General features: G+C 34.1%; 1 protein-coding gene across 1 annotated transcript; it reads left to right on the forward strand.

Annotated features, from left to right (window-relative positions):
• Positions 1-1,338: 1,338 nt before the first annotated feature.
• Positions 1,339-2,851, forward strand: LOC135130333 (Krueppel-like factor 11). The gene is made up of 2 exons (XM_064057697.1): positions 1,339-1,504; positions 1,615-2,851. The coding sequence occupies exons 1-2, from the start codon at positions 1,445-1,447 to the stop codon at positions 2,530-2,532; spliced, it is 978 nt and encodes a 325-aa protein (XP_063913767.1). The 5' UTR covers positions 1,339-1,444; the 3' UTR covers positions 2,533-2,851.
• The last annotated feature ends 9,752 nt before the right edge of the window (positions 2,852-12,603 follow it).

Here is a 12,603-nt window from a genome sequence, read left to right on the forward strand (position 1 = left end):
GAAAAAAAAATCCTTCACTAGATGAGCTTAAAAAGTGTATACTTGAAAAAAAATTGATAGTCACTTCCGGAGAAACTTGATATGTGGTTACAATTTTTCTGTGTATTAGAATAGGGTAGATTTTTAGGTTGTTTAACGCGATGTGCACAAGTCATTTTGTATTGTTAGTCCAGGGATAAATGAAACTTAATAACAAGGCCAACATTTTTCTACAATATAATTATGATGTACCTACGAATAATTCATAATTCAAACATTTGCACTGCATCGCTTAACAAATGTTGTTCAGTCTAATATTAGTTTTTTGCAATTACAGATTTTGGGAAATAAAAATAACACGCAAATGGAGAATTTACCTTCAAATGAGGCATTTTCCATGGCTGATATGAGTCTTACCTTGCGCTCGTTGTGAAATAATGGTCTGTGAACAAACACAGACATATAAACAACGTTTTTGTCATGCTTTTAGTAAATAAGATAAAGCCGAGAAAATTAATATCGTGTAATAGTTGTCATGAAGTCCTGCGTGTTCGCTCTGGAAACTTTCATAAAGTAAATAAAAAAGAGGTACAGCTATTTATTCAATTTGAGTCGATATTTATATACTTAATTAAACAATTTCTAATCGCCTACGGTGATACTCAATAATTAAATTGTTGCAACGATTTAACTGCAAATATTAACAAAAAAATGTACAATGAACACGCACTCAACGTGCATCAAAGCATGATGAACGATGAATCGCCGAAAACAATCAGAGCTTTTAATAAGTTAGTAATGTCGCACATGTCAAGGATACGAATATTTGAGTACCGTTTTATCAAAACCAGATTCGCGTGTAGTTCCAAATTTCATTACAGCCACGTCAAAAAAGTATGATGGTCATAAAGGAGCGTCTTTGCCGCCCAGTGACCCCAAAACACGCCCGCCGACGCGCTGACAAAATTCTCTTTTATGGGGCGTTCGACCAACTCACTCCCAATCCCGAAAGCCCTCAAAGAACGATAAAAAAAGCTCTCCCTCTCCAGTGCCTTTACGTTTTGCGTATTTTAAAAATACCAGCGCCCACCCGCAGCTGTAACGCAATGTTGTCATCGATCGCTCAACGCAAGACACGCTGGGGCTTGCCTGTGACGTAGAAACGGTGAGACACGCTTTCGTGACGTAAGCATCACGGCCGTGGCCGCGGATATCAGCCGGGTAGCACGTGAACGTCACGCTCGTGATCACGCGTTCCATGCATGATCACTCGACGTTGATTGGACGAGAGCGACGAGCCCCCGCTTCTCATTGGCTGGTTTGGCTCTTCAGCGCCAAACACACCCCAAAAGCTCATGCCAGAGCAATAACATCACGAAACGCACCGATACACAGATTCATTTTAATGTGGCCACCACACCGAAGCAGTTTACTATTCAAATCAGTGCAGTTGTGATCAACCAAGATGATGAACCAAGAAGTCACACATCTGCTGTCACCCCCCAGCACGCCCCCCTTAAAGAATGTAAGTTGTTGCACTACATTTCCCTTTTTTTTTTCGAATTATCCCAAGTTTGAGATCTCGCGGGTTTTGTGTTTGTGTCATCACTAATTTTTTCTTTCAATTGTCATTAGATGTCCGACGAAGAATTGACTCTTCAGGAAGTGCGGACGATTCTCGAGAGGAAGCGTGCATCCCCAATCCTCCTGACGCCCCAACCCTCAGACTCCGAAAGCGAAGAAATAGAATACCCTCCTAAGAAGCGCTTCTGCAGGAATGAGACCGAGTTGGCCCGCCACCTCCTCAGCAATACGCCGCCCCCAGAACAACCCCGCACCTTCTCCGTCATAATGCATGCCAACAAGGACGGTTCCTGCACCCGCAGCCCCGTCCCAGTCGAGCCCATTTTCAACATCGTCAAAAGCCTCAAATTTAAAATGGGCACTCGCAAGGAGGAGATCTTCGTGAACAGCAAAGACACCGGCAAAGAACCGCCGAAGCCGCCTCAAGTCGCTCCTCAGTCTCCCCCGCAGTCGCCGCCACCCAAAATCATCCTGCCCGCCATCGCCCCCAAGTTCCCTGCCCCACATCAACCGCACACGTTCTTCGTGGCCGCGGACGGCAGCACGACTCTCATCCCCACGCAGCTGTTCCTGTTGGCGCCGCCACCGACGCAGCAGCCGCCGCCTCCGGCTCGCCGCAGGGTATACGAATGCACTTTCAAAGGTTGCAATAAGAATTACTTCAAGTCGTCGCATCTCAAGGCCCACAGTAGGAAACACACTGGGGAGAAACCCTACAAGTGCGAGTGGCAGGACTGTGGACGGAGGTTCTCGCGTTCGGACGAGTTGTCGAGGCATAAAAGGACTCATACGGGGGAGAAGAAGTTCAAGTGTAGTGTTTGCCAGAGGAGTTTTATGAGGTCGGACCATTTGGCTAAACACGTCAAGAGGCACACCAAAGAAAGATCCGGGGTTCAGACGCAGAGGATCAATCTTGTACCTGCGTTGTTGCGACCTCTGCAACCAGCGCCTGTGGGGGTTGCTGGCTGACCTGTTTCTCTCGATTAAAGCTCTCATCACAAATTTTATGTTTGCCCTAATTTAATGCCGATCAGAAAGATCTTGTTTATGTTTAGAATATGTATCCAATCGACTGATTTTATCACTACTGTACATACATTCCATTTCATCATCATGTCGATCGTCAATTTGAGTAGATACATTACAATGTTATCTGTGATTTTTTATATTATTTATTTTAGAATAGTTAACACTAACTGTATTACATCTCACGTATTATGTACCAACGTTATATTTTTAAGAATTCAAAATATCTTCGGAAAAAATAAATTTTCTAATAACACTACAATTGTGTTTGTTTTAAATATTCATGAAATGCAACTTGAATGGGTCACTTGGACTTTGCGTTTTTACCAGGTAGCATTCCCATATATTCATGAGTAGAATTAATTACAGCCTGAATTCTAACGAATGTCGTATTTACGATAATACGCTTTTTTAAGAATTTAATTGGTTATAAGTCCTTTACTGTACCAGCGCCACACGCGATGAACGGTAACTACAAATAAATACGGAACCTCCAACTGAGGAGTACATTAACCACACAACGCGAAAAAACAAACCCATATAGGGGAAACCCGGACAAAATATTTGAAGTAAAAAAAAAGAGTGGAGATTCATAACCGACAACTCTAACAGTAAAAAATCAATGCATTAATGAATTTTACAAAGACATTTCCATAGGTCACAAATATTTTTTTTGTAATTCGCGTCCTTTTCGTTTTATAATTGTCCTGATTATAAGTGGCTGAAGAACTTGTGCAATAAAGCTATTGTTATTGTCATTATTTTTATAAGTTAAATAGCTCATAGTCTATTCATACTCTCACCGCAACGACTAAGCACAAGTTGTAGTTCTATCTTAAAATTACTTAATTTATAAAATTCCCTAATATCATCGTCTGAAGTGTTTTACTCTATCTCTGTACTATTTCTGTTTTGATCCATGTGGTGCAATAGACTAGAAAAATTGCGTAATTTGCTATTTGGTTTGATGGCCAATAAAACACGTTACCTGTTGGATGTATGCAAATATAAAATGTAAATACCTAACGATAAAAAACTAGTCTAAAATTACTTACATAAAACCTCCCTCGTCCTTGAAGGGCAATCAGACAAGTATAGTTTCTTAGACAGATTGGAAAAGTTGATTCAGCAAATTTTGACTTTTTGAGGACGCCTTTGTTTTAATTAATAAAATCAATTCATTACTTTATTTCCTATAACCTGCTTAAAGCATTCAAAAAATAAATACTCTACATTATTAAAATGTAAACAACGTAAAAATTTGTAACAACGTCAGTAACTTCCTAGGGAGAATGAATAATCGTGCCACAATTAAATAAAAAAATCGTTCTGGAGAATATCGCATAAATTTCAAGTAAGATTTACTTAATAAAATTTTGAGGTGACGTCGTTAACTGTTTGGAAAAGATGAACAAATGAATTCTGATTAGCTATTTATCAAGTTCCCGATCACCATGAAGAGTGTGCAAAATTTGAAGTTAATTTGTTTTGTAGTTTCTAACTTAAACTGTAAATTGTACAGTTTTGAATTTTTTACAAAAATCTAGATGCCTAAGGTTAACGTAATATTTACCTTTCGGTTTTTCCTTACCAGAAAATTTATGCTAAAGAAAATTTAGCCTCATTAATCCAACTTGTTTGATAGTTGCACAAAAATAAGAAAGGAAATAAATATACGTGATTTTCGAACACAGAAACTTTATCGACTTTTAGTCAATTCCACTTTCAAAAAGTAAAAGCTTACTTAGGTTAAACAAGATTGTATTGATAAAACATACACAAAAATTTTGACAGAAGAACGGATCGACGGACAGACAGACAGACGACAGGCAGAACGAAACGGGAGATCATTTTTTTCGTATTCTAGAAGTTATAAAACATCGAAACATCATGAATTTTCCCGATAAACTCGGTTACGCTCAGGATACTCAGGAAGTGAAAAGGATGATTTATATTTGACCTAATTGATAATGGCAACTATCATGCACTTTGGAAATATCCATTACAAAAGTTACCTTTTTACTTCCAATTTTTCGATATTTCACGTGTACGATTTTTCAAATGTTCGATTTTTCAATTTTTTTTATTTTTCGACTGTTCGATTTTTCTACTTTCCGGTTTCTGGATTTTTCAGTTTTAGAAATTCTCAAATTTTCGATGTTTCAACTATGGGATTTTGCACTTTTGCGATTTTTCAATGCATATTCCGATTTTTCAATTTTTTGATTTTTTATCTTCTCGATTTTTCAAAATTTCTCGATTTTTTAAATTTTAGTTTTTTCAATTTTTCGATGTTTTGATTCCTCGATTTTTTAATTTTTCGATTCTTCATTTTTCGATATTTTAATTTTTCGATTTTTTAAATTTTAAATAATTCGATTTCTCGACTTTTTATTTTTCAATTTTTAGATTTTTTCAATTTTCCGATTTTTTGAATTTCACATTTTTCACTTTTTTGATATTTCGCCTTTCCGGTTTCTCGATTTTTCAGTTTTACGATTTCTCAAGTTTTCGATGTTTCAGTTATGGGATTTTTCACTTTTGCGATTTTTCAATACATTTCGATTTTTCAATTTATTGATTTTTTGATTTTTCACTTTCTCGATTTTTTAAAATTTTCCGATTCTTCAGTTTTCAGATTTTTTAAATTTTTCGATTTTTTAAATTTCAGATTTTTCACTTTTTTGATGTTTCGATTTCTGGATCTTGCGATGTTTCAGTTATGTGATTTTTCACTTTTGCGATTTTTCAATACATATTTGGATTTTTCAATTGTTTGATTTTTTGATTTTTTACTTTCTCGATTTTTCAGTTTTTAGATTTTATCAATTTTTCGATTTTTTAGATTTCAAATTTTGCACTTTTTTGATGTTTCGATTTCTGGATGTTTCAATTTTTCGACTTCCCGCTTTTAGATTTTTCGTTTATGCAGTTTTTTAATTTTTTAAATTATGTATTGATTTTTCAATTTTTAATTTTTCGGTTTTCAATTTTTCGATTTTTTCATAAGTTTTCGTTTTTACAATTTTTCCATTTTTCGATTAATCGAGATTTCGATACTTTGATTTATCGGTGTTTAAGTTTTGCTTAAATTTTTCAATTTTGAATTTTTTGTTCCATTTTTCGGCTTATCGACATTTCAATGTTTCTTCAATTTTTCAATTTCGATTTCTCGGTTTATCGATTTTTCGACTGTTCGATAGTCCAATTTTTTTTTTCAATTTTTCGAATTTTTAAATTTTACATTTTTCGCTTCTTAATGTTTTGATTTCTTGAATTTTCGACTTCTCGTTTTTAGATTTTTCGGTTTTCAATTTTTAGATTCTTTAAATTATTGATTTTTAGAGATGTACCGACTGTAGGTCTGGCCTGGCCGACTAACCGACTAGCCGATTGTTCGGCCAGTAAAAACCGACTAGTCGGCCGACTGTTCGGCTTTGCTAAAACCGGTTTATAAATGCGACAGTGTGTTTTTTTTTTATTTCTCTGACTACCTTAAAAATTTGTTTTATTTTAATAAAAGGAATAACTAAAGTTACTTTGTTCTCCAAAAAAGGTGTTAAATTTGTTTGGATAATTTTAAAATATTTAATTTTTTTTAGTAACTCAGTACAAAAATAAAAAATAACACAATTTAGGGCCAGTTTATACAATATTTTAATTGAGATTAAGTTGATCACGCATTTAACAAGGCCATTAACGACGTCTGATTGACGTAGAGTCGGTCACATGGTACTTTAACGCGGGGTTAAAAATTAAATCGCAATTAAATATTTCATTGAGGTTCTGTAAACCGGGTTTAATTGTTTTATATACTATTTTTATTTTAATAAAAAAAGCCGACCAATCGGCTGTTTAGCCGACCAGTCGCCGACTGCCAGCCGACGATGAAAAACGGCCGAATAGTCAGCTTATCCGACCGGTCGGCCACTAGTCGGTACATCCCTATTGATTTTTCATTTTTTAATTTTTCGGTTTAAAATTTTTCGATTTTTTCTTGGGTTTTCGTTTTTTCAGTTTTTCGAATTTTCCAATAATCGAAATTTCGATGTTTGAAAAATGATTTATCCTTTTTTTTAAAGTTATATTTTTCATTTTTCGACTTTTGGATATTCCAATTTTTTTATTTCTCAATTTCTCTACATTTTCAATATTTTAACTTTTTCGATTTTTTAATTCTTCGATTTTTTCTATTTTTCAATTATTCGAATTTTTAATGATTTGATTTTTCGATCTTTACATTTATCAACTTCTCGCTTTTGATTTTTCGGTTTTTAAAATTTTTGATTTCTTGATTGTAAGTTTAAATTTTTCAATTTAGAATTTTTCAATTTTTCAATTTTTTAACTTCACGATTTTTCAATATTTTCATCTTTGTACTTCGCGACTATTCGATTTTTCAATTTTCCAATTTCTGGGTTTGTCGGTTTTTCGATTCTTCAATTTTTCGATATTTTAAATTTTAGATTTTTCAACTTATCGATTTCTAATTTTTTGGTTTTTTAGCTTTTCAATTTTTAAAATTTTACATTTTCGATTTTTCCAATTTTCGATTTTACGATATTTTGATATTTCAGTTTCCCGATTTAAATTTTTTTGATATGTATTTCAATTTTACGAATTTTCAATTTCATGATATGACGATTATTCAAATTTTAAAATTTTTCGACTTTTCGTTTTTCCGATTTCTCGATTTTTCAAGTTTTCAATTTTTCAACATTTCAATTTCGGGAATTTCAATTTCTGGATATTTCAGTTTTTCAATATTTTCTTTTTTCAAATTTTCTAATTTTAGATTTGTCGATGTATCCATTGCACTCAATCTTTCGATTTTTAGACTTTTCTAATTTCGATTTGTCGGTTTTTCAATTTTTCGGTTTTTTTTTTTTGTTATAAGAATAGTTTTCAAAATTGTACACCACAAAAATGTATCGGCAGTTTGTTTTTTTTTGACAATAAAAATTTGGGTTAAATCTGATTCCCTCCACATAACTCTAAATTCCTAAAATGGAACCTTGTTACAACAAACTAAACCAGGAGCCAATTATCTACCTGTAGCCGACAAAGCAAAGTGAATGGAAACTAATTATAATATCATCTCCACTAGGTACCACGTAAGTGTTAGATGTTTCTCGGAAAAAATACTACTTATTGCATGTCCAGTGAAACTGTTAGATGTTTAAGTCATGACGTCCGCTTGCCATCATTATTATATTCAAAATAACAAAAAATAGGTAATAAATAGAATTATTTAGACAAGGTTCATTGCACGAACCTGTTTTGTACCAGTCTTTGTGACTGAATACACGTGGTAAAACAACAAACTAAGAGCTTCGTCTGTTTATATAAGAAGTATAAAAACGGCTAAATATGTTCTTCTAGATCAGCTTTCATGGTCCAAAATTCAAGGTATACTTTCGTAAAACAGGAAATAGAGCGATTAGTTTAAGCTGATAATCTGACAAAATTTGACAATAAAACTGAATAAGTGAGCCACTACGGACTCACAGTTTCCTTTAATTATTCAATTTAAATACCATTTTTCAATGGCATAGGTATTCCCTTTTCACCAATAGGTTGTTCAAAACTAACTCCACTGATTTAAAAAAAAAACAAATAGCCGTTCTTGTATGTAAAAATTTTGGGTAACACGAACAAACGAAAGCATCCAAAGTGATTCATCAATCACTATAATCTGGCACTGTAGGGTAGAGTGATAGTTCAGTAAATCATTAATTAACTTAAGTGCGCTTACAAACTGATCACGCATCCTTCACAAGGCTGTGTGTCAAATTTGCGCAACAATACAATAGTGCGGTAAGTCCAATTGTGATGTTCGATTGTGCTGATAAATACCGCATGTACACAGAATCCACCAATTAGAACAAATTTCTCATTTCTCACCCACTCTGTTACGCAAATGGTGATTTCATTAATACGCTTCATGCTATCCATACTATCCAATAAATACATCAGATATTGGGGGCTTGAAAGCCTATCACGCGAAAAACAAGTGAATGCGGATGATAAATAATTGCTGTTTTTAACCTTTATCTGGTTTATGATTTTTAGTATCTATTAATAGACTACACGAAAACAAAGAGCCTTAATGGATTGTCACGTATGAGTTAATAATGTGCAAATTTACACACGTAAGAACATGTGTAAATGTTTGATTATCACTGACTTGATGTTCTAACACAATTAAAACAAAACCTGGTATGTGTGTTGTTATAGTCTGGGATTTACACTCCCTGTAATATGGGGAATCGGACTTTTGGGTAATGAAAGATTTCTTTGAAAAATGTCAAAGTGGTACTATGTACCCAAAACAGTATTCAAAACCCTTTCGAAGCGTATGTCAACAAGAAAGCCTTGCTACAAGTTTTTATTAGACGTGGTATAACGAATGCAACAAAAACTATGTTTTGAAATATTCCAAACTATCCGCCTAATTATAATAACACAATAAACGATATCTACAAGTTGTTTATTACATTTTGATGGTAATAGTGGTTTGGCTGTTTTATATTCAAAATTCGCGAAATAAAATGACGTGTTATTAGGATGTGTATATAGTGGGCACACAAAACGTTTAATGTTAATTATGATATTTCTTCGTGTGGCGTATATGGATGATAATTTGTTATTAATATTTATGGTAAACAATTCATTAACATCCATTTAGAACTACACACATACCAAACGAAAACACGTTTCTCTGGCTAAGTTTGTATTGTAACTCGTTTGGTCGAGGCTTTTACAGCAAAGTTTCAGTTTAGATCGTTTTCTGCTAAGAATTAAATTGCTACAATTTTTTTTATATTTCACATAATGATAGTAATAACAGTAGTAATAATGTAGATCATGAACATGATAATATATAAATCTGGTCAATATCGGGGTGTGGAAGATCGACCTCATTATGTGAAATCTGATGTACCGGCAGGTTAGGTCTCCTTAAAGTTTGGATTAACTTTTCAGTTAGGCAATTTTAAATGAAATATATCGATAAGATTTAGATAACTACACATTTTAAGTTTGTATTTTTCCATCACACATGTGTCCACAAAGTGCACCGGATTATAATCTTAAACAACATTAGATATCCAGTTTCGACTGAAATAATAGGAATTTTTTTGTGTGATGAAAATTTCAAGTCGGTTACACGGTAACTGCAATTCCTTTGACACTAAAATGATTAGTTTACTAGTTCCCAATGTGCTAATACAGATTTTCCTGTAATGGTGTCTGAATTTGAATTTTAAAGTGAGAATATGAAAATGAAATGAAAAATGTCGTCTATCGGTCGTTCGTCTGTCGTCTGCACAAAGCGGACATTATGAAACATATAGCAGCGAACCAACGGAAATAAATTATTCTCAGTTTCTCAATACACGCTTAACTTTGCCTATTTATGTCCATGATTCGAAAGAAATCGACTATAACCACGTTCAGATAACAAGCATTTCTTTGTAAAGGAAATGATTTTTTATTGATTTTGTCCTCAACGCAGATGGGAAGACTAATTAATTCGTTAAGCACACTCTTTTTTTGGATATCTAGAGTAAACACTTAAGTTTGAAGAACGTTTATTTGGAAAAATTGTAAGACGAGACATTATTTTGGGGGAGGGACATTAACGGATAAATTTTGATTAACGATTTACCGTACTTGCAAGATTTCACACCATTCGGTTTTGCAATTTCAAAATTAAATTAAAATGTTATTATACAATTCTGACTTTTTCCCGAAACTATGGATGCCTAAGATAAAAATTCAACACGAACTCATGAATAAATTAATCACACTTTCAGGAGTATGTTGTTTTATAAAATTTAAAGCTGATGTTACCAGTTCTTGATAAAGCCACAAACGAATAAATTAGGATTAACGATTTATGTATTTATAACCTTAAAACTTTTGCAAGATTTCACAATATTTAATTTGTACTCTATGAAACGTCGAGAAAACATTAAAGTAGCCAATCGCCCAATGAACTCGATGACAAGAATTATTTGTTGTTTAAAATTTCACAAGATTGTGTGGAGAATTTACATGTTGTTTATTGCTCTTTTTGAAAACGCAGAAACACGTGGTGGAAGCGGAGTGCGCGGTTCCTAGTCGAGTTGGCGGGATTTATCGCGCCATCTGCACAAAGGATGTAGGTTTTGTATAGAAGTCAGGGGCGGTCGAGTTGACGTAACGCGGTCGACTTGACCCAATAGTCGAGACCCAACTGCGACCGTAACGGCGTGCTCGTCTAGGCACGTTCTTCCTGCTGGACGGCAGTGCTTGCGATAGATAGAATCACCGTCGTGGGTAGGAGAACAGCCACGACCAGGAGCCCCAAACTCCGCTCGTGCTACAACGCTCCCTATGGGTATTTTTACGGTGCTCTAGAATGAAATTGACATAGTTCGATCGCCACACTCTTGTAACGCTCTGGTGTCGCTGTCGCTGCATAGTTTTTATTAACGTCCGTAATAACTTGTGTATTTGCATTCAGTTACTTCAGATTTTGCTTTGTTTTGATTAAATTTGTGATACCTATTCAAATATTTGCATTGATTCAGAACGCTTAATTTGATTTCATTCAACATTTTTTTGGAGCTGAGCATTAAGGGGTGCTTTTTTTCTTTTTTTTTTTTTGTCAGTGGAGGAATAAATAATTTTGTGTCCCCGATGTATTTAGTGTTTTATTTTGCGATACTTTTGCAACCTTGGGGCCCACCACTTGCATCTGAACGCATTTCGCCATTTTTCAAAAACACAATGTAGGGTTCAATTTTGTTAGACGATCACGGCCTAGGCCAAATTTTGAATTTTTGAATTTTTCGCGGGCTTTTCAATTTTTTTCAAGTGTCAATTTAAGGCGGGATGTTGGGGTTATCACAAGATAATCTCCGGACCTACTGGCTAATCATTCCTACCACCAATTTGATGACGATCGCTCTGTATATGGCGTTATTAACATTACCTAAATTTTATTAAATGTGTAATATATATAGTCCTGTACTTGTGGTTTACGAATCTACCTTGATTTTGTTTATTATTATATATTTTTTGTTCTTTGTACACATAATAGGAACTTCTACAAGCGGATCGGTGGTTCATTGGTCTCTGTGGCGAATGAAGATCCGAGGTTTGAAGCCGGCGGGCGGCAGCTCTTTAACAAATATATTTAATAAAATTTAATCACTCTCTAATTTTTTATTGACTACATTAAGAACGAGGCATCCATATTTAATAATAATGAAATAAGAATTATAATAATAATATGGAGAAAATTTTACTCCATTGTAGATTCATAATAATAATAATAATAATTTTAGTCGCCCCTCTTTTTTTGAGGAGACAAACTCATTTAAAATAAACAAATTGTTACGTGCTTAATCGTGACATTCTTTCGATGCATAAATATAAACAATCAAAGTTAAGCATGTATACTGATGATAACACACTTTTTCCCGTTGGTTATCTGTTTTAAATATATTTCACGTGTCTGGATCATGGCGCTTTGAAATATGCGCCACTGGTTTTTATTTTATAGAGGTTGTTACAAAACAACAATCGAAAAATCATATTTTTGAAATTAGTGGATTCTCTTCAGGGGTCAGGCAAGCTCTGTCGAAATAACCTTCGACCAATTTTTTTTTGGTAATACTTCAATTTGCTTAAAATTAGACTTAAGCGCCTTTATCGCCAAGCTACAAAAATCTGTCTTGATTTTTTTACCCTATTATCAGTTTATACCTTTCCCAAAAAATTGATGGCGTCATCTCAAAAATTTGCTTTGATTAGTCCCATCTGACATTTGCCAAATTTCGTGAGTCTATAGTTGTGTTTTTTAGAAATGCTTATACAGGGGACCAAAAAATAATTAATGAAGCAATTTACTTTATTAATCAAATCAACCCATTTTCCCGAAAACTTGTGAATACAATACTGTGATTATTAGTATCAGACTGCACCTATTCAAATTGACATACGTATCCTGATTAAAATGTTGAT

The sequence above is a fragment of the Zophobas morio genome, unplaced genomic scaffold (assembly GCF_036711695.1).
Source record: "Zophobas morio isolate AGI-343-1 ecotype UQ-CSIRO unplaced genomic scaffold, CSIRO_AGI_Zmor_V1 ptg000017l, whole genome shotgun sequence".
Lineage (NCBI taxonomy): Eukaryota > Metazoa > Arthropoda > Insecta > Coleoptera > Tenebrionidae > Zophobas > Zophobas morio.

Coding starts and splice junctions, on each gene's coding strand:
- LOC135130333 (XM_064057697.1), top strand. CDS start 1,445: ATGATGAACCAAGAAGTCACACATCTGCTGTCACCCCCCAGCACGCCC. Junction 1,505..1,614: donor GCACGCCCCCCTTAAAGAAT/GTAAGTTGTTGC, acceptor AATTGTCATTAG/ATGTCCGACGAAGAATTGAC.